This window comes from Podarcis erhardii (assembly GCF_964252035.2).
Source record: "Podarcis erhardii genome assembly, chromosome: 1".
NCBI classification, from domain to species: domain Eukaryota; kingdom Metazoa; phylum Chordata; class Lepidosauria; order Squamata; family Lacertidae; genus Podarcis; species Podarcis erhardii.
Genome location: NC_138497.1, coordinates 117,430,764 through 117,457,912, shown reverse-complemented (window position 1 = coordinate 117,457,912; position 27,149 = coordinate 117,430,764). Strand labels below are relative to the sequence as shown.

General features: G+C 43.4%; 2 protein-coding genes across 6 annotated transcripts in view; both read left to right on the top strand.

Moving 5' to 3' along the window:
* The window catches only part of HOXD3 (homeobox D3), a 51,836-nt gene that overhangs the window by 5,315 nt on the left and 19,372 nt on the right, over positions 1-27,149 (top strand). For 2 of the 5 annotated variants that reach the window (XM_081842286.1, XM_081842293.1), the window contains exon 2: positions 10,907-10,933. The exons of 1 other annotated variant lie outside the window; for it this stretch is intronic. The gene's annotated coding sequence lies outside the window, so the exon portion shown is untranslated. Of the gene's footprint in view, positions 1-9,641; positions 9,803-10,906; positions 10,934-24,274; positions 26,910-27,149 lie in introns of those variants that run through there. 2 more of the 5 variants (XM_081842288.1, XM_081842291.1) reach the window with 2 other exon arrangements.
* On the top strand, positions 14,806-17,434 carry HOXD4 (homeobox D4). Its single transcript, XM_081849673.1, has 2 exons — positions 14,806-15,547; positions 16,097-17,434. The coding sequence occupies exons 1-2, from the start codon at positions 15,118-15,120 to the stop codon at positions 16,405-16,407; spliced, it is 741 nt and encodes a 246-aa protein (XP_081705799.1). The 5' UTR covers positions 14,806-15,117; the 3' UTR covers positions 16,408-17,434.

Below are 27,149 nucleotides of genomic sequence, written 5' to 3'. Positions count from 1 at the left end.
GGCCGCTCGTCCAGGAGAAGGCGCTGTAGGACAAGCCTCGCAGCCCTGTGCATCTTAAGACCTGCCCTCAGCCAGAGAGCGGCTGCAGTGACTCTGCTGATGGCAGGGACCCGCAATCTGCAAGGGCAGCCCAGAAAGCCTCTCTTAGCCCGCCCCGCGCAAGCGGGTTCGAGGAAGAAAGTGATCACGAAATTCTAGCTCTCTGCGACACTTTCTTGCCCTCCCCAAGCAATTGTCACAAGAGATCAAATGAAACAACAACAACAACAACAACAACAGTCCCTATACGTGGCTAATGTAATCTTATGCTTAAACTACATGTTCAACAATTTCACATGAGAGCTAAGGCACTCTTGATTCTCTTGACTCTCAGCATTCTGGAAAGCAAGCTACAACCGTTTTAGGGAAGGGGAGGAGCCTAAATAGTTTCTGAACGCTCTACATTTCTTGACCCTGATAGAACCATAATATTGGAAGGGAATATTGAAGTGATCCAGTCCAGTCTCCTGGTCAGTGCAGTATCTGCAGTGCAGGATTCATTGACAGGATCCCTGCCAGATGGCAGTCCACCCTCTACTTAAAGACCTCCAGCAGGGGCTACCCCAGATGCTACCACCTCTGGAGGCAGCCCATTGCACTCTTGAACAGCACTTGCCATTCTTTCTTAATGCTTAGATAAAGACTACTTCCTTGCCATTTCCACCCATGAGTTCTAGTCTGGCCCTCTGGACCAACAGAGGACAGGCCTGCTCCATCTTCTTCTGCATGACAGTCCTTCAGATATTTGAAGACTGTGATCATTAATTCTCTTTTCTCCGGACTAAAACTAGGCAACTTCTCTTATGGTTCCTCATGAGACTTGGATACCATGCTGCTCATCCTCCTGGTCCCCTTCCTCTGGCCATGCTGCATTTTGTCAGTACTCCAGTACTGCCTTCATAACACATACTTATACAACATACTTATACATTCCTATGCCTGACCAACATGGAATATAGTGGAACTATTGCTTTTTTTTAATCTGGACATTATGCTTCTTTAAAAATATCCTAATATTGCATTTAGGTTTTTTGGGGGTTTTTAGCAACTGCATTATACTGCTTATGTTTAGTTTATGATCAACTTATTGATTCTTTATTGATCCTTTCCCTATGTACTGCTGCCAAGGCAGGCTGCTTCGATCCTATATTTGTGTCTTTCGTTCTTGGTACACAAATACAGGACTTTACTTCAATCTCTGTTGAATTTCACTTGGCTAGTTCTGACCCAACATTTGAAACTGGAAGCCAGCTGCACTCTACTCAAGGAAGTTGTATTATTAACAGGGCAATCTTACACATGTTTATCCAGAAGTGAGTAATAGTTAGCTCAGAGGGTCTTACTCTCAAGTAAATGGGAATAGGATTGCAGCCTGAATCTCACTGAGTTTGCAAGACTGATCTGGAAGGCTACAATCCTACATGCACTGCACTGAGAGTAGATCCCAATGAAAGTTACTTTTGAGTAACTATGATAGGATCAGTCAGAGTTGAGATCTTAAGGCTAGATCTACCAAGGCAAGCTATTGAGGTCAATGGAGGGCTACATATTTGTTCATCTGCTAGGCCTTCATGCACTTCACAGCCTGATCCTATCTATGTTCAGTTGAAAGTAAATCCCAATGAATTCAAGGGTGCACAGGACTGCCCCACAAGTAGTGCTCATATCCCACCCCTTCTTTTCAGTCTTATGCACATACCTGTGGGTGCAGCCAGTCAGCCAGACCTCTTTAGACCAGACAAAAGACATATTACAGCTACCTATTAAAAACCACAGTTGAAATGGCCCATAATCATCTCACTACACTCCCCGGGTCTCCCACAGACCAGTGCCATTTAAAATACCATCAGCCAGCCTCCTCACCCTCAAGTGCAGTCCCTGTTTATGGGGCTGTATAGACAGCCTTTTGTACCATAGCAAACAAGTGGTCACAGCTAGTTACTTCAGGGGACCATCATCTGTCTGATCTTTGATGTTGTTCTTCTCCTGCTTCCTTTGCTTTCCCTTTGATCTCTGATGGCCCCTAAAATGGTAGCCATTCCTCTCAAAAATCTCTTACTTCTAACAGGGTTGAAAGCATCCAGTCCATTGGCTTGTAGTCTTCCCAATTGTAGGTGATAAAAGCAAATTGCATGTCTAGCTTTTTCTTTCTGTCTGCCTTCCCTACCCCCACAACTCCCAACCTCATTCACTGGACTCTTTCAAGGTTCACCTTCCACAGTCATGACACAAGTACTTGGCCTAGACTGACCTTCTGTGCCACACAACCATCTCCCCCCCCCCCCCCGTTTCTCTGTCTCCCTGTCTCCCATTGGCATGTGTAATAGATATGCACTGCCCTCCTCTTCACACTTGTGGTCTCCATCCATGGTGCCATCTTCTTCTTTCCTGAGTCAGAGCACCTGCCTTCATAACACAAACTTATACAACACAATACTATACACAGGGAAAGGCTATGGCTCAGTGGCAGAACATCTGCTTTGCACCCAGAAGATCCTTGGCATCTCCAAGAAGGGCTAGGAATGTCCTCTGTCACTCCCAGGCAGTGTACACAATACTGAGCTAGGTGGATCACTGGAATGACTCAATATAAAGCAGCTTCCTGCCTTCCTGTGTCTACTCAGAAGTAAGCTAGACTGAGTTCAATGGGGCTTACTTCAGGGTGCATAGGACTGCAGCCCCATGATCTTTAAAATGTCACATCTCACACTAAGTTGGCTTTCTCTCTTCATTTAGTTGGGTAGGCATTGCACAGCTATCTTCCTAGCTATGTGAAATTCTCCATGTTCAAACAGCATACTTCTGAGTACCAGGTGTTGGACCAGGTGCCTATGAGACATGCCAAGATTTTAATCCCTTGGTTATGAGTTTTCATAGCCTGGTCACTGTTGGAAACAGAACACCTTAGTCTAATTGAGCAATGCAGGTCATTTGTCCTGAGAAAGTGGTCTTGATCAACATGAATGGCCACCACAGTCAAGACATGATTCTACAGTATCCTGAAGAAATGCAAGGTTCCTTCCCATGTGTCTGGGTGATCAAAACAAATTCTTGTTGGTCAAATACACTACAGTGGGACCTCGGGTTACATACCCTTCAGGTTACATATGCTTCAGGTTACAGACCCCGCTAACCCAGAAATATCACCTCTGGTTAAGAACTTTGCTTCAGGATGAAGTTTGCTTCAGGATGAGAACAGAAACCGTACAACAGCAGCAGCAGCAGCAGCGGGAGGCCCCATTAGCTAAAGTGGTGCTTCAGGTTAAGAACAGTTTCAGGTTAAGAACAGACCTCCAGAATGAATTAAGTTCTTAACCCCGAGGTACCACTGTACATTTTGAAGTTATGAAGTTAAAAGAGGCTTAGACAAATTCATGAAGGAGAAGGTTGTCAACGGTTACTGGTCACTGCCTTCACTGTCAGAGGAATCATCATCATAATTTATTATTTCTACCCCGCCCATCTGACTGGTTTACCCCATCCACTCCGGGTGGTTTCCAGCTTATATAAAAACATAGTAAAGCATTAAACCTTAAAAAGCTTCCCTATACCAGGCATAGGCAAACTCTGGCCCTCCAGATGTTTGGGACTACAATACCCATCATCCCTGACCACTGGTCCTGTTAGCTAGGGATGATGGGAATTGTAGTCCCAAACATCTGGAGGGCCGGAGTTTGCCTATGCCTGCTCTATACTGTACAGGGCTTTTGTATATGGGTTCTTCTGAATATCAGTTGCTTGGAATTGCAGGTGGGCAAAGTGCTCTCATGCTCTAATCCTGTTTGCTGGTTTCCCACATGCATCTTGTTGGCCACCTTGAGAACAAGATGCTGGACCAGATGGGCCAATTGACCTGATCCAACAGACTTGCATTATGTTCTTATGTCTCTTATGCTGCCTTCTTATCAAAAGTTCTTGGAATGAGAAAGAGCTCTGTGAAGCCCCAAACCTGCCTAATATTTTCCAATGAAGAAAGGTTACCTGTCTCCTTCTTCTGGCTACAGAATCCTGCCCGATCAGCCATGCACGTTCAATCAGAGGCTAACCCAACTTCCCCAAATGAACCTATTCCCATATCATTCCTGTCGTGGGTCACCATCCTAAGAATTGAAACCCATTGAGTTTACTTCTTAGTAGCTAAGATTAGGGTGGCAGCACACATTTTTGAGGCGAATGTGTATGGCTGATGAAATCAGATTGTAGAATTTAAATCAGGGGAATGACAGCTGCTTGAGGTGAAATCAGGTCCTACAAAGGGCAAAAAAGGCAAACGACGCTTCAGTAGGACTTTCACTCAACTCATCCCTCTTTGCAGCTGTAGAAGTTCGTCAGCAAAGGATCTCAAAGTCATGGGTTTAAACACCACGTTGGGCAAAAACAATTCCTGCTTTGCAGATAGTTGTACTAGATGACCCTCTTGGTCCCTTCCAATTCTTCAATTCTATGGTGCTATGAATGCACACTTTGGATCTGGGGTGATATCCCAAGAATAGACGGTTTGAAATCACATCATTAAAGTAAGTTAAGGGCATTGACTTCAGTGGTTCTACTCGGAGTATGACTTAGTTGGCTACAACCCCTGTTTGCCACCCACCGCTCGCAAAAGAAGAGCAGGTTGTGAGGTGCAAAACCCCAGGTTTCTGACGGCAGTTAAAACCAAAGGACTTATTTTCCAGGTGAAATGTATTCGGGATGGAGCTACCGAGTGGTAAATAAATGTATCAATCTCTTGAATAAGAGTTCTTACTTTGAGTCCTGTTTACATTAAATGCAAGTTATTGGCTTGAGTTTGACTCGATCTTACTGTGTTCATATCCGGGGGTGAGGGGCTTCTGTTCTGCTTCCTTGCAGAGAATCGGGATAAAAGCGAAGTTATTCTCTCCTTTGCACGCGCCTTCTCTGGGGCCAGGACTTTTGAAGGCTCCGCATAGCGCTAACCCGCTTTGAACCGAGCCATTTTGCAGACTTCTAATTTTTCACCTGAGAACGCTCCCCGTTTTCCCTCTCTGCTGATGTATCCTTGACCACATTTAATGAAAGGCCACGTCATCTCCTCCCACAGCTCATTTGCCTTATTTCCTCCTTTCTGTGGTTTCGGGGCATTAAACCCCTTGCCAATTTCCAGTGGATGCATTTATCCTAAATTGTATGGGCTAGCGCCAAGGAGCTGAAACAGACTTCTTCTGTACTTCTCGTTTTGAGAAATAACCAAGTAATCTGTGCTGGCATTTTGATCACGGTCCAGTACGAGTTTATTTTGATTTAGTGCAAAGTTTGTACAGAAGAAGAAGAAGGGGGGGGGGACACACGGGGGAATCTATTTCTGACCGTATTTCTTCCTGCCTGTTAAAGAAGGCTTTGCACCTGCGAACTGGACCCCTCCGTTCCTAATCTGATTTTCTATGCTCATTTCCCTTCTAGGTGCATATCGTCACCAGTGAAGCCTATGCTATCTTTGATGACCACTTAAAAAATGGCAGGTCATTTCCTTAGTTGTGGCACTCAATGTAAAATGCATGTTTTCCCCTGTTTCTTCTTCTTCTTTTTTTTGCGGATTAAAACTTTTTACTAGCTTCGTGATGTGCTTCCTATAACTTTGAGAAAACAGAAACACGTCTAAATGCTATTTTATAGTCACAAAGCATTTGATTTGAGGCCAGTCTCCAGGGCTGGAAAACAGAGCTTTTTGGATGAGCCAGGAAAATGTGAAGACCTGAATGTCTCTCAACATGTGCAGAGGACATTTGTTTAATCACCGAGGAACAACTAACCAGTACAAGTATGAGTTTAGGAAGAGGTGATTCTAGGGCAGCGAGTGAGTTTCAAAGGGATTTGAAACCCGGCGCCTCTAATTTTAGCACTGAAGGTAGGACCGGCCTGCCATTGGATACAATGATGCAGCAGCCTCAGGCAGCTGGCTTTGGATGTCATGAAGGTGCAGCAAAGTGTTTATTTAAATTATTTACATTATTGCTGTTATTGCAAGGGGGTGTGTGCAAGGGGGTGTTAATGCAAGGGGGTTTCCTGATTCAGGTCCAAAAAACCATAGCTGGTCTTGGGTATTAAGTAATTTCACTGGGATGGGGGGAGTGGGAGCTGGCAAAATGCTGCTGTGCACACCAGGCAGGAAGATGTCTTGGCTAATTAAGGTGTTTTGCAGTGCATTGTATGGGAGACCTACACTGAGTGACCAATCTCTGTGGTGTGCAAAAACAGGAGACAAACCAGCTGCTAGCCTTGTGCATTAGATAATGAATCTTACTGGCTCTGTATTCACAGACTGTACCATTTGACTCTTCTACTTAACACAGTTCTACGGTACCGTTTGACTCTGTTCTACTTATCACAGAAAGTAGCAAACTTTCTTTTGGGTCCTAGCATTTCTACACAGGTTTTGGGTGGAGGGTATGGAGGTATGTTCAATCACTTGAGCCCCCATGTGATTAGGACTCTAAAGTAGTACAGCCCAGACACAAGTTGAGCATTGAGTAAAGCAGGAATCAAGCACCTCAGATGTCCATGTGTCCATTTAGAACAGGGGTGGCCAATGTGGTGTCCTCAATGTGTTATGAATAAGAATTCCTATCATCTATGGCCCTTGGCCATGCTGGCTGGGACTTATGGGAGTGGTAGCCCAAAATATATGGAGAGCAGCTCCTTGAGCACCTTGGCTTGGAACTTTGATGTCATGGGACCTGGACCACAGCTAGAAGGATTTTTTGCAGAAGGGACAAAATACTACTTTGTTAAGTGGTCGGGACACACTATCCAAATGAAGATCAGGAAAGGGGGCCATCATTTAGAATCAATGTCCAATAGTAGAAACCTTAGTGATAATGTCAATAATATGTTCTCAGAACAAATCCTCATCTTCAGGAGTGCACACAGAATCAATAACCAAGGTAAGAGGAAGTACTTGAATGGAAAGTGTATTCTAAACTTGTGTCATTGAAACCAGACACACTGAGAACAATGTTAGTCCTTCTCGCAGTTGAGCTGCTTAAGTCCAGTTGTAGGACTCTACCCCAAGAGAGGTACTTAGGATACTAATGCAAGTCACTGGAGCTTCAATTCAGTTTGATAGCTAAAGCAGCTGAACTAAACGGCAGACGCAAGCCTTTAAGCACACTTTTCTGAAGGCAACTTCCATCAAAATTAAAGTCTAATCAATCAATAATGTCCGTTAATGCACATGATCCACATGGATCGTGTTTAAACTGTCTATAATTCAAGTATTCCAGATTACCATTTTTGGGGATTTGAGTGTAACAGGGAGCCTGATTTGCAAGGCAGCCTCGTGGCGGCTTAGTGATCCGAATCCGTGCCCCATAAATATTTGCTTGTGTTTTTTCTTTTTGTGTCCCCCGTCCCTTGGAAAAAGTTTCTATAATTTTGTCCCGTTTGGCTTATCTGAGTCTTCATTTGCTCTGGAAAGCTGAGCAGAATTTCGCTTGGATTGGAACGATATTTTTTACTTTTTTCTAAAAAATATTTATACCGTTTGAACAACATCTTAGAAAACTGCGAGAGACCGAAATTCTGAACCCGTATTCCACGATATTACCGAAGGTGTCACGTAAAGTAAAATTAGGATTTGAGTGTGGCTACTTTTTCAACATAAGTGGTTGGTAATCCTGTTAAACCGAGAGACCTAATTTATGTTTTGAGTTTCTGCACACATTGCAGTAAAATAACACCCTTCCACCACACATGAAAATCCCTCTTAATTCCCACCCACCCCCATTGGGAGATTTACTATTTTAAAGTAATGTATATACTAGGGGGTGGGGGTGAGAGAACGTTGGTTTAAAATGGTATGGAAACTTCCAAACACTTTGCCTGAACTAGAGGCAGGGAAGTTATTCTGGTCCGAGGAACCTTAGAAAGAATCTAGCCTTTCCAGCAGGTGAACGTCAGTTGCATTTGTTCCTAAGAATCCTGGCCTCCCCTGGAGGATATGACAAAAGTCCTGCTCACCTAAATGACTTCGGATACCTTCCTCCTCGGCTGAACCTTACAGCCTTACAGCGACGCATGCACACCCATGCTTTGGAGTCATTTTCATAAATCATTTCCCTGTAATAATAAGATCAATTCACATGGCAGGAGAGCCAAGTGGCGGGCGGGGCCTTCTCCATTCAAACATTTCTGCTCTGCTCATTTTAAATGTCAGAAGGTACTTGCCTTTATCTTGCCTTGCCGTTTTATCTTATTTGTTTCATTTGGGAGTATTGTTTACCAAATTTTTTTTTCCATTGACCTACACAACTGGAAAAGCATTTATCCCTGCCACCCCTAGTTTTATATCTATATATCTACACAGATTCTTTCTCACACACAACTTTGCATGCAAAAGGTTATTCCCAGGGACATTTGACTTCCGGTGTCTCAGAATTTTAGTTTCTTTAAAATCCAATTTGACTTACTCTCCCGCTCCTTCTCCCCCCTTCTCTCTCTGCTCCCTCCTACCTTTCCTTCACACCAGACTACTTTTTATTGCTTTATGACTCCCCTCCTTAAAGCTTCAGCTATCAAAGTTTTCGGGAGGCGGCGGAGGGGGACGACGACACGAATAGGCTGAGCTCTTTTGTCACTTTTACAAGTCCCGTGTATCTCCTTGCGCTGTGAAACAGTTTGGTTAGTGTGAAGGGGCCCAGAAAAGGCCGCCTGATAAAGAGTTGCTGAACTGTGTTGCTAGATCCATTCTGGATCTCATGGTGGCCAGCCAGATCCCTCTTGGAAGCTCCTAAGCAGGAGCTGAAAATGATGACCTTCCTCTCTCTTTTGCGCCCACCCAACGTCTGCTGCGCTGCTCCTGCACATGGAGGTTTTGCTATCGGTCAATTCCACACACACACACACACACACACACACACACACACACACCCAGCACTTTCCGTAGCTGCTTAGCAAACAGACATAGATAAACACGTTCTTCCTCTGACAAACCCTAGACAACAGAACTATTTATCCTGTAAAACGGCACCATTCGCTCCAAAGTTGTGTGTGCATCGCAGCCGTCTGGATGGTCGCGTAACCCGAGTGCTTGGGGCCTGACCATAGAGACGAGGCTGGGCGTGGGCTAGCTGGGAGGATCCCACAAACGTGGTGGCCTTTGGTGTTGCTTAAATTCGTCCCTCCTTCCCTCCTTCTCTCCCTCCCTCCCACCACTCCACATACATATTCATTCAAATAAATTTTGAATCGGTACTCACAGCGAAATTCACACGTTCCTTTCCTCATTAAAGGGGAGATCTAAACTGCCACTGGGGCCTGTCCTGGCACAACTCATTATTATTATTTTTAATAAAAAGAGCCTGGCCTAAACGCTACAGCCACGCAAGGCCTCCAGTGCCTGGCCCTCGCTATTTTGGACTACTTTAAATTTCATAGAACGCAGGATGTGTGGCGGGGTTACCCCCTTTCCCCCCTTCTCTTTAACCCCCCTTCCTTCCAGGCCCTCTTTATATAAGTGAATAAAAGTTTAAAGCTAGAGGTTATTTATTGTTCCGTCGAGATAAGTCCTGAGTGGCTCTTTCGAAGCACGTGATTCCAATAAACTTTGTTTTATGGCTTGAGAGTTGACAAGCCAAAATATAATTCCCACCATAAATTAGTTTAAGAGCATACAAGTGCAGATGCTTTAGTTCCTGGGAGCAGTGACAGGGAAAGTGTTAGGCAGGAGACCTCTGGCTGAAACCAAGCGCCCAGGACCTCTGCTTCTCCCGGGGGTACCTTCCTCTTCCCTTTGGCAAAGCTCACAGTAAGTCTCTTCTTGCGCTCCATATGTGACCGAGTCCCTCTCTCCAGTGACCGTGTGTCTGAGTGTTCCCTGGAACTGTATATATGAATGAAAAGATCAGATCCAGGGAAGCCCGGAAGTATTATAGGAATAGCGTTTCCATTGGATTTGCTCCAAGTTTTAAGAGAGCTGTCAGTAAATCGCACGTCGACGGTTTTAATTTTAATTTTGTGAAAGAAACCAACCTCGGTTTAAGCCGGTAGATCCTTCATTACGTGTTTAATTTGCAGAGATTTCAAGGGCACTGCGTTCTGGCTGTTATTCTAGAAGGAGAGTGAAGGGAGGAACGGAACGAGAGATAAGATGATACATCGATGGAATGATTGCGCCCTGCTTTAAGCTGGTCTGGGTGTATATACAGCCCTTCTCAGGGATAGCGCAGGCAAAAGTGAAGGGGATGTTTTGCAAAATAGCTCAACCTTGGTTGTTTCTTTTTGAAAACATTGTTTAAACAGTCTCTCTCTCTCTCCACGTGGGTGATAATGTAGAATTTATTTGTTACAATAAGAGAAGAAAGACACAGACAGAAAAAGGGAAATCTGTTTAAGTAAACAATAAAATAGATTTACTGTAATAATGATGATATTTACAAGTTCATGTTGGGGAAATGGTATAGATTTTTAAGCAAGCGGGTTACTGACTAAATACTGGCCAGGGAGCTTCAGGGATACGCTGGTAAGGTTTCTGTCACTCTGGGATTAACCCAGTTGGAGGAAGAATCCTTTATATCTTTATCAGATAAAACATTTTATAGAAACATAGTTGAAACTAGCAGTAAGGATGATCGTATACAATTACATGATAACTCTGACTGAAATATTTAATCTGGCTGGCTTTTATTACAAAAAGAATTTAACAAAAGAGGCAAATCAGCAATTGGGAGGGGGGATTGTGTTGATTTGTCACCTTTATATGCAATGCCTGCCTGTGTCCTTAACATTCTCATAGCTAAATAGAGACGCAATGCGTGCATTCCGCCCCCCCCCAACTATCTATACATGGAAAAACAACAATACGAAATGGTTTTGTTTATTTTCTTTCTCCTCTTTCCCCCCATTGCAACAGGTTCGGGACAATGGAAGGGCGTCTACAGTAAGTGCACTTTTTTCCCTCTCCTTTTCGTGTGTGCAAACATCGCCTTGTCAACGTTTGAGTTTGTAAACAGAGATGGTGTGTTTCTGATGTTTCTGCAAGGCTGTTTTGTACTGGACGGCTCGTGGGGCTTCAAGCTTGCTCTCTCTCTCTCTGTCTCCCTCTCCCATCCTCCTGCGGTCTGTAGCTGCAGATCACAGCAAACGCTGATTGTGCAGTTTCTGGGGAGATAATTGCAGGTGAAGGTGCCCATCTTGTGCCTCTCTTAAGCTCTTTCCAGCTAACGAGCAGGATTAGCATTTTAACAGGATAAAGTCATGCCGCGTTTCCCTGTGCAAATGTTGAATCTATCATGTACCAGGGCAAGCACTTCTACTGGTTGGCTCCTCTTTTGGTGGAGATCCAAAATACGGATTGCGCTTGCCCTCTCGGTACTGCAGCCTTTGAGGATGAACTAATGCTCCAACGAGGAGTTATGCTCTAAATGCTGTTGTATCTCCTCCCCTTTTATTTTGGGCATAAAGGCCTGCTGCTTGCAATGGAAAGGTGCACTCCTAGTCAATACGCATAGGATCGCAACCAAGGCTGTGTTAATGACGTTATTGTTAGGCGTCAGTGAAGTGTTCCCGAGATAGAGTGGTTGACATTTATATGAAATACTGGAAGAAAGCAGATACAGACTGCTGTCTGAACGTAGGGGAAACAGGAGGTAAAAATAATACGAGAGGGAGGGTTGGATTTCAATAAAGGGGAAAAGAAGAAAGGCTATGATTAGTTCAATGGTTGCAAGTATATGTGGCATAATTATATGTGGAGCATGAGTTCTAGCCTGCTGTCCTGGGATACAATACATTACCTCCCTATTTAGAAAAAAAGGGAAACCAGTATAACCATATGTTACTCAACCTCTAAAAGCGATTATTTTCGGCACAACATCTTTCTGTCTCCTTTATGCTTTCCTTCCTTAGCTCTGAGCCATTTACTTTGCTAATTTTAAATCCCAGCCTGATACATCGATCTGCCTGTTTTAAAATCACAATATTGTGCTGTGTATGGCTTTTGGATGGCTTTAAACCACTAAGAGGGTGACTGGGATTTCCCACATTTTCTTCCTTCCTACTGAAATACCCCCCCCCCTTTTTGCCCTTGCCTCAGTTTTCTTTGGCCAGCCTTAAAACTTAACAAGAAAATAAGCACCACCTTTTCATTTTCTATCCTTCCTTCCTTCTTCTTCTTTTAAAAAATATTACTTAAACTTAGCTGCAGCATACTGATTATGAACCAGAATACAAAAACGGCCTGGTGGATCAAAAGAATTTGTACGGGCAGTTGAGCACGAGGTGAATGTTTAACGCTTTTGTTCATCAATAACTCCTTTGGCTTTGACCTGTCTGAGCAAGTCGCGCAATAAGGTGAAACGCAGGTCACAGCGTCTAACAAATATGAAAATCTGGGCTATTGCACAAAATATTCGAACGATTCTTTTAAAAAAAATGTTTTGTTTTGTTTAAATTAAAGAAAGCCCTTTCTCCGATTAGTCCTGTCCCAGGCCACCCCTTAATTCCGCTTTCCCCTAGAAGTAACATTTGAAACCGTATATTCTGTAGAATTGGACCGTTTTGCATTTCTTGCTTAAATACTTACTCATCAAAGGGAGCAAGAGTAGGGAGTACCCACGCATTCTTCTCATTAGAAATAAGAATGCCTCTTTAGCCAACTCAGAGAGCAGGTACTGATTCAGAAATCCGTAAAGTAATCCACTTGCTCTTCCATTTCTGTCCCAAGGAGACCACCTTCTGGAAAGAAAAAGCCACCCCTAATTCCATGAAAAGGAGCAGGTCGTTGCTTAAAAAGCCATTTGCTCACAGATGCTTAATGATATATATGCATACATGTCTATAGATACATATATGTGTGTACACACACATACACATATACATATATGTACACACACGCAGACACGTACATATATTCCCATTCACTCTCGCTCTGATTTATCCCAAGTTGGTTTGCTTAGAATACCCAACAGAGGGAGAATGGAAGGGAGCTGACCGCAAGACAACACAGAGGAACCGGGTCAGCCACAATGCATGAACTTTTGGAATCCTGTGTGTTGCCGTCGACAAAGTAGAAATAATGAAACGCTGGGATATGTTTGTAAATGATTTAAGATGACCTCTTGCCCTGCCCTTCACCATCAACACTATTGCATGAAAACCAAAGGACAGTGGTGTGGAGGTTCCCCCCCCCCTCTTTTTATAAGGCTCAGATACTCTCCGCAGTTAGGAGAATATTCAGCTTGAGGGTAGTGGCATCAAGGTAAAAATACAAAAATAGAAATAGAAATAATTCCATTTAGTTGTTTTCAGAAACGAATAGTTAGCTTTCGCCTATATAAAGGTCCCTTTGCATCAAGAGTTTTATTATGGGATTGAAAGGCGGATTGTTTAGATCAACATCATGCTATTGACAAAAAATAAATTAGCTGACAGCCTTTCTTTTTATTGAAACTGTACAGTTATTATTTGAATGGTGTGTTTTTTAAGCGCAAGTGCTTTAAATGCTGAAGAATCCAGAGCTATTGTCACGTAGATTATCTGAAAAACCCGTCGTGAGAACTCGTTACATCTTGAAAAAGACCAAAGTCACAAAAATGACACTTTTTTGGTATGCTTTCCTATGAAATCATTATATTTTTCAAATCCATAATTTCAGACCTTTACCCCAACAGAGAGTAGTATGAATTCCTCGCGAGCGAGTCAGAGGGATCACGACGCTACAGTGACGCTGCCTTTGTTACCCACCCTCTGTAGACGAAAGCAAAATGTTATTACGTTGTCTATATATACCCTGTAGAACCGAATTTGTGTGGTGTTTACATAGTCACAGATTCGATTCTAGGGGAATATATGGTCGATGCAAAAACTTCACCTTTCTGCAAATGGTTATAAGTTATAAACATAGAAGATGCTCAAAGACACATGCATGCTGGATGCTATTGCCTCACTCTGGTATACTAGGACATTAAAAAAAATAGTTCTATATTTGTTGCTTATTAAAAAAAAAATATTACAGTTATTTATATCTCACCATAAACCTGTTCGTATTAATATAATTAGTCTGCAAAGAATTTGTGAAAATGCTAATTGGCCAGTTAATATGTGCTTGCAGATAATAATAAAGGGTGGCTAAAGTAACTTTGATAATACCGATTTCTGTATTCGTTCCCATGCCCCAATTTTCTCCAGATTTTTATGTTAACGTTGGACGCCAATAGAAACAGTCGCCTCGTTTTCTTGTACTCTGAAATAAGGCTATGAACAATTTGAATATTGGAATTATCTTATTAAAGCTTTTTTTTTTTTAAAAAAAGCCATTTTTTTAAAAAAAAACAGCCATTATTTTTATTAAAAAAAAAAATAGGTTGAACTTTAGAGGTCTCAGGATAGTTTGTTATCTGCATGGAGTTTACAAAAACAGATTGTTTCGACACTTGCAATGTAAATTCGAAGCTAGTTACTTATTGCCTAATTTTGTTATGCCCAACTAGATGCTGGTAACTTTTGGTTGACCCCTGCCAAACAAAGGCAGAGGAGATCCATTGTACATCATATTGCCCTCTTGTTTGATGTCTTCTTCTGATTTTCTGTCCTTTCCCTGGTTTTCGACGCTTCCTTCGCTCCCCTTGCCTGAACTTAACGCTTTGGCTCTTGATTGCTGAAATGTAACCAACTAATGTTTTCATATGATCCCCGAAACTGTAAACTAAAGGGCATCAAAGGTTAAGAAAGTCAGATGAGACAAAAGGCTTTGATTTACCTGGGGGAGGGGGGGAAGAGGGCAGATGGGGTTGGGGCGTGGGTGTCAGGGAGACGGCCATCTATTGATGAATCGTGTTTTATGGTATTCATATCTCCTTTTGGAGGGAGGGAGAGGGGGGGAAACCACGCGAATCATCAGACAGCATGTGGGTCCACTTGATTACCCGTATATTATTTAGTGAAATTTGTGGAAATTATGAGGTGCACACACAAATCCGGTGATAAACCTCTCTGCCTCCCGATTGGCTGAGCAGGTCACATGGGCGCCTAACTTTATTCAGTTGACAGCAAGTAGGAGGGCTCTCTGGAAGGAGAAAAAAAGACAACACGAGAAAAATTAGTATTTTCTACCTTCCGAAATTAATGGCCATGAGTTCGTATATGGTGAACTCTAAGTATGTGGACCCCAAATTCCCCCCTTGCGAGGAATATCTGCAGAACAGCTACCTTGCTGAGCAAAGCTCAGACTATTACGGTGCCTCGCAAGGCTCTGACTTCCAGCACCAGGGAATCTATCCACGGTCAAACTACAGCGAGCAGCCCTACGGTTGTTGCAATGCCCAGGGCTCGGCAGTGCAGCCGCGGGGTCACGGGCAGGAGCAATCCGGCCCAGCGAGCCACTTCCCCGGGCAGGCTGAGCACTGTCCCCCGCCTCCAATGCCCGCCACGAGGACCTGCAACCAGCAGCCCAGCCTCAAAAGCCCCAACGGGTCATCGCCACCAACAGCAGCAGGAGCAATGAAGCAGCCAGCGGTGGTTTACCCTTGGATGAAGAAAGTCCACGTTAACTCAGGTAAGCATCCCCTTCTGCTACCCACCTCGCCCACCCCACCCCACCCCACTCCGCCTCCCCCTTCTTGATTCATTACCCCACCTCACCCCACCCCGCCAAAGTCCTTTCCAGGCTTCGCGACGCGGGTTGAAATCGAGGTAGCCAATTACACTCGCCATAAATTTTTATGGCCGGGGAAATAGGCCTCTTGGTCATGTGGTTGTGGGCATGAGAATATTCCATTTCAGAAAGATGCTAGAGATATTTAAAGGTCCGCTGTTTCTATAAGGGAAGAAGGGGGGGTTAGTGTGTGTGTGTGTGTGTGTGTGTGTGAGAGAGAGAGAGAGAGAGAGAGAGAGAGAGAGAGAGAGAGGAAGAAAGCATGGCCATCTGTTATTAGCAAATGTAATGGTGTATATAACGGCCACATGGTTACCAGAGACTCCTTTCTCTCTCTCTCTTCCTTAACGCCTAATGAGAAAGTCAAGACTAGGCTGTGGGTTTGCTGTTGTTGTTGTTTTGGAGGGTTGGTTGTTAAGCCCTGCCTGTGGTTTGTCTCTCCCCGCTCAGTGAATCCTAATTACACCGGAGGAGAACCGAAGCGCTCCAGGACAGCCTACACGAGGCAGCAAGTCCTGGAGCTGGAGAAGGAATTCCACTTCAACCGGTACCTGACTCGGCGCCGGCGGATCGAAATCGCCCACACGTTGTGTCTCTCCGAACGCCAGATCAAGATCTGGTTCCAGAACAGGAGGATGAAGTGGAAAAAAGACCACAAACTGCCCAACACCAAGGGCCGGTCCTCTAGCTCTTCCTCGGCCCCCAGCCAACACTCACAGACTGTCTCCAAGGAGCATCAGACAGACTTGACAACTTTGTAGGGAACTTGGAAGATGGTCCGTTTCAGACCCGGTTGATTCGGAACTGAACTGTCCAGGATACACAAACAAACAAACAAATATACAAACAAGCACCCAAACAAACGCACATGCCGGCTAAAAGCAGAAACCTGCACGTAGCAGCCAACAACTCCCAAATTGTCCTCATCCTGCTTTAAGGTACTGAAGACAAACCCAACGATATTATGGACTTCGTAGGAATAATGCAAAACAGCACAACCATTCACACTCAAACAAACTCTGCATCCAGGTGGTGAGAAAGTGATAATTATAAATAGATATATAGATATATATATATACAGAAAGAGAAAGAAAGAAAGACAGATAAAAGTATTTTTAAAATAAAACTCCTCTGCCGACACACAGCTATTGCACCATTACAAACGGAATCGTATTGTGTTGTTTCGTCTGGGATCTCCAAGGAGAGAGGTTTTTTGGGGTGGTGGTGGAATTGATTCCCTTAATTTCGTTATTTCTTCCTCCCCAGCCCCCAATGCCATTCCGGGTTGTGCATTTGGGTAAATCCTAAACCGAAGTCTCTGAAAACCTGTGAACTCTTCCCCTCGTCCCCCGCTCATCTCCGCTGATACCGTTAATTTTTTTTGTTTGTTTCTTAAGGGGAGGGGAAAGCGTTTCCATTCTTCTAACTTTTCAGAAATATTTAATACAAATATGATGTGAAACGGGTTATTTTATTGTTATTTTTTTGTACTGTATTAGCGTATTTATTTATTTCTTGTTTAGGAAAAAGAAAAAGTTAGAGAGACAAACCAAAAAGAGAGAGAGAGAGAGAGAGAACGCAAGTGTGTACTCTCCCTTCCTTTCAATGTTATTCAGTGTTTTTATCTCCCATAAAATAGAGATCTTTCTCTCCCCCCCCTCCCTGACCCCGTTTTTTTAAAAAAAATCTTCTGTATATAGGCAAATGTTTTCTAGCTTTTAGAGACGAGGAGCAAAACATTATTATCGTTTTTAAATGAAATGGATTAAAAACGTTTCCTTTTGTTCACGCGTTATACTTTGAGCCAAGGCGGGGTTGGAGGGAGGGGTGTTGAGTGGGAGGAGGGACAGGGCAAATTATAAACAAAAGGAAAGCAAAACGAGAAAAATGAAGTGAATATTCCAAGCGATTTGTGATATGGGGAACAAACAAACAAAGTGGCGTGGTGTTTACTATTACTATAATGTTTTGAATTAAACCATCGTGCTGGTTTTTCAAAGCAAAACAGACGAAACAAAAGCCCAGGAATGAACTGCATGTTTCGGATGGAAATGCTTGTGTTTCTTTTTTATTCACACCTAAATAAGAAATATTGGATCCGTTTAATATAATTTCAGAGGAAGCCGGTAGGCTTAGTGAGGGAAGAATATGCTCTAATAGCATAGCTCGGCATGCATCCATGCCTTTTATACTATTGTGTAGATCAACCCAGATTTGGCTGAAAGTATCTGAACCAATGCAAACCTTACATAAACGATGCTAAAACCGCCGTCCTTTCCAATTACAACTTTGGATAGGAACGAAGTAAATATAACACGCCTCCCCGCAATCAGTATGCTAAGTTTCGGGAAACTGAAAAAAGAAGAAAGGTAGATCAGCTTGTTTGTTAAGTTCGCATCCCTCTTAAATGAACAGCCAATGCCCAGGCATGTTGATTTCGACGAGAATTCTAGCACAACCCTAGACCTCCCTACTCAGAAGTAAGCCCCGCAGAAGTCAATAAGACTGACTCTCAGGTAAGGGTGCATAGGATCGCCAACCCACTCAGCCTACCGAGTGTTGCAAGAGAATTCTGAATTCCAAGAATTGACATTTCTGTGTTCTAGAATGGGGTCTTAGCGTGGTCTGTGTTGTTTCCTCCATGCCAAATAGCCACATTGGGTTCATCTTATAATCGCATAGCCCAAGTTCTGAAGGCTTTCCTTGATTAGAAAAAGAGATGGGAGGGGAGAGAAGAAGAGAGATGGATGTGTCTAAATAATAGGACGAGAGGCACATATTTAATGTAGTGGATCATGGAAGTCACGGCAGTTTGGCAGTTTCTTTTGTGCTTTTTTCCCACCAAAGTAACCAAGCAGGCTTATTTGGAAGACAGTCCTTAGACGATCAGTAGGGCTTACTTTGAGGTATTTAGGATCGGGGTCTTAGAAGGCTGTGTTCTTTTGTGTTGGGTCCTGGAGCCCCTTCTTTGTTCTCTCTCTCTCTCCTCTCTCTTTTTAGTTGAGTCTACTTCTCAGACTCTTACGGGGGCTCCCCTTGAGTATCTGCCCGTCCGTGATATTAAAGATGGATATTCCTGCATTCACTGCGCGTCATTGTCTATGACAAAAAGCGCCCAATTCATACATAGTGGAGACGTCTTCTTTTCTGACGCCTTCACGTTGAGAGGCTGAAAAGGTATTTAACTGAAGTTCGAGCTAAATTGTAGAAACAGGTTCATCCAGAGGACACGTTTTCCCCCCTTCGATTCGCCGTATTTCAGCCGGGAGGAATGACCTCTGAACCCTTAACCTCTTGGACCTGGAGTTCCCCTTCCTTTTCTGCTGGCACCGAAAAAAGTACCAAGAGAAAAACAGGGCTTGTTGTCAAGACCTAGCCTCAAATTTGGAGATCTAAACCCTAAAATCATTTTTTTAAAAGGGGGGAAGCATCCTCTCTAACCCCAGATTTTCACTGTGCTCAGATTTCATCAAGTCCCTTTCGAAATCCTCCTCTCAACAGAAGCTCTAGGTTAGATTGATTTAAAAAAAAGGGAAACCAACCGTTGTTTACATATGGCCTGTGTTGAGTCGTTTTGTCCCATGGAAGCGTGTTGTTTGGGAAAGAGAAGTCAACAACCCTAGCTTCCTTGCAGTCTAAAGCCCAAGGCAAGACTGCCTGAGCTTCGCGGGGCTTAGTAAACGTCTGGGCCCTGGGCACGTTGATTCGGAAGTAAATCCTGCGTTCAGTGGGGTATTCTCTAGTAACCGCGCAGAGTAATATCCTAGAAAGTAAGTAAGGTTGGTGTCGGTGGTGGGGATAATCTGAGAAACTGGAGGGAAGGAGAAAATGGATTTCCTTTGTGTGTCTGCGCGTCTCTCCATCCTGAACACGTTTCACTGGGAAGTTCTGGTCCATTGACTTTATTGGCTTGGACTTCTTCCTTAAACGTGCTCAGGATTGCGTTCGCGAATCCTTTGTATATTTACTCAGAAGTAGGTGTAACTGATTTCAGTGGGGCTCAATCTATGGCAAATATGGCCACTCTGCCGCTGAAGGTTGGTTTAGCAAAAGGGAAGAGGCAGTAATGCTCCAGGACTGCTTGCAAGGAAACAATCCCTATTAAACCCAGTGGAACTTGCTTCCGAGTAAACATGTTTCCAGTGGGGCTGTCAGTAGGACAAATTTGACTTCAGAATGTAGCTCATCCATCCCCAACCCAAATGACGTGAACTGAAGAACGTGTGAAGAAGAAAGGGGTGGGGGGCAGAACTCCGCCAAAGTCCTTTTGTAATGTAAATGTCCTCTGGACAAATGTTTGGTTCAAACTCTTAAAGTTGTGTTAGGGGGGAAAAAAACCCTTTGAGCTCTTTCTTCTTCTTCTTGAAGTCTTAAATCTTGGTCGCAGTGATGTTGGTCCACTCTTGAAAGAGAGTGATGGAAGTGGGAGAGTATCAAAGGGTTTCTGCTTGATGTAAACATTTGGCCAAAAATGATTTTAAAAGAAAACGACGCACACAACCTTACCATCCCATTCATTTCCTACAAACTCTTCTCACTTTTCTGGGGGTGAGTGGAGTTGTTGATGAAAGTAATTATAATGATGGTACTTGTTTTGAACTATGCAGAGATCGTCCTGCTACCACACTGAAGATTGTAGGGGAATCTTTTCTTTTCCCCTTGGAGACACAAAGTTGTATATTATTACCATGACCTCTGTGATTAAGCTGCGTTGTCTCTACGGCAGTTGTGACCCTGAGATGTTTTCTAGACTTTGCCAAATTTTTTTGCTGCCTCTGATTAAAGAACTATTTATACAAATTGTTTTCCGTCTAAGTCCTTTTTAAGCATACATGTTTGACACGCACACACCGAAATAAATACTGGTATTCTATTGTACCTCGATCAAAAAAAGCTTTGAATTGATAGCGACCCAAGAGAGGCGTGCTATCTTCTAATATCCTCCCTTGACATGTTTGCCATCTCATAGTAGAACTCTACAAACAGTAGCTAATGAAGTATGCAGGAAGAACCTATCTTATCCTATCCTGTATTGAGAAGTAAGTATCGCTGATTTCAATAGGGCTCATTTCCAAGTAAGGGTGCAAAGGCTTGCTGCCTTACATTGGAAACCCAATTATGTTTATATTAAACCCACTGGGTTCCACAGGCTTGCTTTCAAGTAAGTTTGCATAGGACCTTTTATAGTTCAGCCCAAGCATATTGACTCAGAAGTAAATTTCACTAATCCCAGCTGCAGTTGCTTCCAAATAAATTTATTTAGGGACACAGTCAGATTTGGAATGAAACCTCACTGTTTTCAGTGGAGATTATGGCTGATTAATTGTGGATAGGGAGGGGGGGCATGTGTATCAAAAGCTGTGGCAACCGCCATTTACATTTAAATGTATTTATTTTACATATTTCTATCCCGCCTTTCAGCCAGGCTCCCAGGATGGTTTACAAAAATAGGAGAAAGGAAGGGGGGAAATAAAAATATATAATAGGTGACAGCATGTTAAAATAGGCTGTGACTTTGCCTCCTTTCACTCTCTTTCCTAAGCCTTTAATATTATCAGATATATTTGACAGTATCCTACTTATTTCAGTTGGACTTACTTCCAAGTTTTCACCATGATCCCAAAAAACTTGTAACTAATTCCTTAAGTGCATATGCAGCTTGGGTGGCCTTTCTCAGACAGCAGGCCCTCCTCCAATCTCATAACAAGCTGATAGGGATTTTGAAAGCATTTTGTGTGTGTTTGTATGCAAACTCTCCCAACTTAAAAACAGGAATTTCCCTCCAGCTCAACAAAGCACCTAGGTGAGATTAATTAAGCTCTTTGGATCTGGTCCAGTGTATTGAAGATTAGAGTCCCAATTATTGCTAAAGCCTTTTAGTCAATTTTTAGGGCATCAAGTCTCAGTCTGAAAACCCATACTCACTTACCTTACTTCTGAGTATAGTGGGTGGGTGGTTGTATTCTCAGTATGGATATACTGTAAGGCACACGAGTAGCTGTAAGGGTAGCCCAATATCATTATTAAATGTCACAGATGGGAGCCTGAGGATGAAAGGTGATGGTATCCCTAAGGCCTCCTGATGAGCTCATGGCTGATACAAGCTTTGAATATTATGGTACATTGCTCTACACACCACATCTCATATTTGATTGGCAAAAGATGCAAACACACTCCCTCAGACTTAAAAAGTTTGCCTTCCCTGCTCTCAGGTGAATTGCTTCCCATAAATGCAATCCTATACTGTAGATGTCTTTTTAGAGGTAAGTTCCACTGGGTTCATTTGTACATACTCCCAGGTAACTGGGTAGTGGATGTGTTATAAGTAATGGATTTTAATAGGTGTTTTTTCCCCAGCTGAAAATCCAATGCCTGCTTACTTGGGACATATGTTTAACTGAACACCACTGAACTCACTTGCTTGAGAGCAAACACACACACAGAATTTGGATATTAGAATTCTAGCAAAATTAACTAATAAGTGGAATTTATTCTCTAGCTGTTTTTTGGTGTTTTTTTTTGGACTGCAACTTTAGACAAGAATCCACAAAACCGAGATGTAACCTACATGTCGCTGAAAAGTATGGCAGAACTCACCTTGGCTTTAATGGTTTTAACAGTTTTAATGGTGCTGGGATTAGTCTCACTCAGTTGATGAATGGAGTAGTTCCAGAATTAATGTGGCTTAATAATGTGCTGGCAACACAGGAGTCACAATCAAAAATCGAGGCCTTCAACACATGGATATCAATTGCCTTCTGTTGTACTTAAGAGCACAGTAATAGCTGATCAGACCAAAGCCCCACCTAGTCCAGCATCCTGTTCTCACAGTGACCAAGCAGAGGCTTATGGGAAGCCCACTGATAGGACCTGGTTGCATCAGCACTCTCCCCACTTGAGATTCCCAGCAACTAGTATTCAGAGGCATACTGCTCTGACACCAGTGATAGTACATAGCCCATGGCCATCTTGACTAGTAGCCATTGATAGCCTTATCCCACATTATCGTTGCTGTGTTAACTGATAGAAGGTAAGGTCAATTGGACCCATCGTACTTGTTTCTGTGTGATAGGTGGTATTGCTATATAGCAGGGTTTCCCAAACATGGGTCTCCAGCTGCTTTTGGACTACAACACCCATCATCCCTAGCTAGCAGGACCAGTGGTCTGGGATGATGGGAATTGTAGTCCAAAACAGCTGGAGACCCAAGTTTGGGAAAGCCTGCTGTATATGAATCAGAATCATTCTGTGGAGGAATAACCGCCCAAACTTGAAGTCCACACTCTGCAGATAGAAACAGGCCTCCCCCTTTTTTTGTTCCTAGGAACCTATTATCTTATATTCCTTAGGAATCAATCTGTAGACGACTTGAGCACTCAGAAAGTTCCTGTAGACTTCTAACATGAAAGGCTCCTCCTTCCTTCCGACATAAACACCCCTGACAGCAATAAAGCATTTATCTGTCTAGGAGGTCGATGGCGCTATTTTTATCGGATGTATTTTGATTTGTTTCCCCCTCGCTCCCCCGCCTTCTTCCCCCTTTTACACATGTTGACTTGTCTTCTCTTGGAAGAGCAGCCAAAACTGGAATCCAAAACCAAATCATCCAGCCTGGAAGAATGAAAACAAGGAACCCCCATCCATGTATTGGAGCGAAGTATGATCCCCCCCACCTTTAGACAGGAGAGACTGATGAGGGATTGTTGTGTGTTTGTTTGTCAGCGCACCGCCACAGCCACGAGTGGTAAAGATTCAGGACACAAATTTACGCTGAAGGCTTCTCAGCTGCCTTGTGCTCCTCCCGTTGCCATCAATTCCAGTTTGTATATTGCCTCGCCGCTAGTCCTTATGGTGCGGAAGCGGGGCGGGGCTGGGGGGGGGTGAGAGGCAGGATCCAGAACAAATCCTCTCTACAGTATAGTAAACAGGGACTTTTCAATGGAGCCCCTCAAGTAGCTTCCATCGGCCATGTTTGCCAAAGCTCCCCCCACCCCCGATTTCTTTTATTTTCTTTCGTGCGTGTGTGTGTCAGGAAGATGGTGGTAGTGGAGGAGGTGGAGGAGGAGGAGGAGAGGGTTAAATCTAACCATGTAGACCCAAATCATCTTTTGCTAGGGAAGAGTCACAGCAGACAGCCTCTCAAAGTGCAAGGAAGATGATAAGAATAGATTTTTCTCCAAGTCCTGACCACGTGATGGGCGAAATAATTAATTCAGCGCGTCCCTTAAGAAACACGGAGTCGTCATTAATCTGCCAAGCAAAGGACTCTATCAGACTTGAAAACTGAAGAGATCCCAAGAATATAATATACAAAGGGGCGCAGGCTCTTTCTATGCACACCTAGCTCTTTGGCTACAGCCGAAGGGGGGGAAATTACCAATAATAAAAGAAAGAAAGAAAGCGGAGCTTGGTAGGTACACATTTTCTTTCTTTCCTTTTATATTTCGAAATCCTTAATGAACTTAGCTGTCAAATGTTTGACAAATAGGGGCCCTTCTCCTCCTGATTTGCAACTCTGCCCTAGTCAGAAGCTGTAGTAGGCATATTGCGGGGGGGAGAGACACCCCAATGTTTACTCTTTATTATGAGATATTCCGGTACTGAATAAGGAAATGATCTTTCTATGTTCCACAGCAGAAGAGAAAGAGAGGAGAGAGAGAGAGAGAGAGAGAGAGAGAGAGAGAGAGAGAGAGAGAGAAGGGAGGTCTGGCCAAAAGCTGCTTGTGTGGGGAAATGGGTGAAGATTTACTGGTTGTTTATATCTTACTGGGAACAATGATAGCTGTCAGGGCATCTGCTGCCCCATTCTTAAATGGTGAGAAAAGGCCCTGATCTTCTTTTCAAGCGAGGGTCGTAAATTTTTTTTTCCTTTGCGTCATAATAGAAGGCTATAAAACGGAGTTGAAATTTTACCCAAGGCAGACTTTAAGCAAGAGATAATGAATTCTAAGGGCACTCCACCGCCGCCACCCTCCCGACCCGGTTAGGCTATACACTATGGTGCCGTCACACAAAGACGTGGGTGATTTCAGATGTTCCGTTCGGCATTATATTTGTGGGGAGGGATGGCGTTCTGGAACCATTGAGGGGTGGGATACCTGAAGATGGGGACAGTCCCACTGGAGTCGGCATTGGATATTTTGTAGAAGACACCCAGCCAGTCTGGGTATTGTTTTGTTTTGGGTGGCGGGGAAAAGACTCGCTTTAGCAAATGGGAATTTTGAACTGCAGTGCGTGTGTCTGTCTATGCATTTGTGTGTGTACACATAGATAGAACTATGCACGCAAATACATAGGCACATATACATATATGGGTGTGTATATCACAAAGCCAAGAGCTATCTTCCTAAGCCTTTGGCTCTTTGGAAATGCTTTGTTTTGTTTCTGGCAAGCGGTGTGGTCTTTCTTACGCGTTACTTGGAGAGCTTGTGTAATAATAATAATAATAATAATAATAATAATAATAATACATATTTTTTATTACTTCCGCTATGTGTCAGGACAAAGACAGAGTTTCCTGCGTTATGAATTATACATTCAAACAATAACGCATTAATTCAATTATTCAAAGATGACAAATGCTTTTGGTTTGGGATAGTGACTTAAGAATCAGATTTGCTCTTTCCGAATTTGTCCACGCGCGCGCGCGCGCGCACACACACACACACACACACACACGAGCAAAGTTTATATATATCTTTCTGGTTTGTCCCAGAAAGAATCCCAAACTACACAAGAGACAGAGCAAGAGACACAGACACAGAGAGGGAGAGAGGCAAAGAAACTCCGAACCTAAACGGAAAAGGCCCTTTAATGATAACGCTGATTCCTGCGTATCGCCCAGTATATTTTATCAGTTTGACAATTGCCGGGTTTATTGTTATAAATCATCGTAAGTAATTCCTGGAAGGGTGCGATGCTGATCGCCTGCGTTTGTGTGTGTGTGATGGAGGGGTGGTACGACGTGGAAGGGGGAGAAAGAGAAAGAAGGAGGCCCAGCAAGGACTGTAAATCTTTCCATTTTATTGCTCTATGAACATATGCTTGGACTGAAAAAGCCTTAGATCCTTTACGCAGGCACATCTCGGCCAAACTGGGAGTCCCCCTCACCTCCCGCCCTCTCGGTGAGCTTCACACTTGGCTTGCAGCGTTTTCAGCCTTAATTTCGTAGGGTTGTTGCTTGCTTGTTTGTTTTAGCCGCATAATTTATAGGTGGCCCTTCTGGAAGGTGCGATCTCCACCCCACCCCACCCCACCCCCCTGAAAATATTTAGAAGTCGCTTCTCCCGCTTCTTCTTCAGCATCCTTATTCCTTTTATCTCTGCTTGATTTTGTTAGTATGCGTTTCTTAGGTTAAATTATTTTTGGAACCAGCTTTTATTTCCGACGCGACAGGTTTTACAGCTAGACGAAGAGACATCTGACAGGAACTATATAGAGGGCTCCCAATTCAGCTCATATGCTTCGTTCCCACTGGAACCATCGGAGGCAATGGGATGCAATCCTGAGTACCTGGGATTTACCTGGAATTATGTCTCAGGAGCTTACTCCCCTGTGAGCATGCATGTAGTCAGACTCCAGAAATGCATAAAACGCGGCTGGATCCTGTGCCCGCAGGTTTTAAGTGACAGCAGATTCTTGAATATGAGTTTCTGCTTGAGCTTTGATAACAGGACTACAATTTATCTCCTCTTCCACCACCCACCCACCCACCCACCCCGTGTGTGTGGTGTGTGTGTGTTTGTGTTTAAAAAAAAAAAGACTGGTTTGCAAAGTCAGGATAAAGCAGAGTAATTTAGATAAATGCTACCACACACTTATGGTGCGTATTGTAAGGTAATACATTACTGTCAAGTTCCCCATGCTTTGGATGGTAATGAAATCTTAGGAGATTCTAGATTAGGTTGGGCGCTTTTATAGCTCCAAGTTACTTTTAGAGACACTAGACAAAAGAGCTGTAATAGTAATCATCGTCATCATCATCATCATCATCATCATAGTAACAACAACAACGCTGCGAAATAATCTGACTTGCTTCGGACATTATTTGTGTGACAAACTCGCGAGATGGTTGTATCTGAAGAAGGTTTCTACACAGACATAAATACAAGCGAGACTTAGGACAGAGTAGGACAGAGATCAGATGCTTCCCCAACACCAGGAGCTCTCTATTAAGCCATGAAGACAAGGTTGATCTTCAACCTTCATCGTAGACCAAACCCAACTTTGCCGAATTTGTTTGTCCCCTACAACAACAAGAAAGGTGAAAAGAACGAGATTATTCTATACAATGGAAGGGTAACTAAGACAGAGTTACAGCCACCCTCTATCGTCAGTGGATTTTACAGAAATAGCAAAGCAAGGCAAGCCCACACATCTTCCTTCATTATGAAACTATAAAAATTATTTTGAGGAGCAATGGGGAACAAGCCCCACCCCTACTATTAACATGAGGCCCCCCCACCCCGCAATTCGTTGTGATCGCGGGTTATTATAACCCTAT

Coding starts and splice junctions, on each gene's coding strand:
- HOXD4 (XM_081849673.1), top strand. CDS start 15,118: ATGGCCATGAGTTCGTATATGGTGAACTCTAAGTATGTGGACCCCAAA. Junction 15,548..16,096: donor GAAAGTCCACGTTAACTCAG/GTAAGCATCCCC, acceptor CTCCCCGCTCAG/TGAATCCTAATTACACCGGA.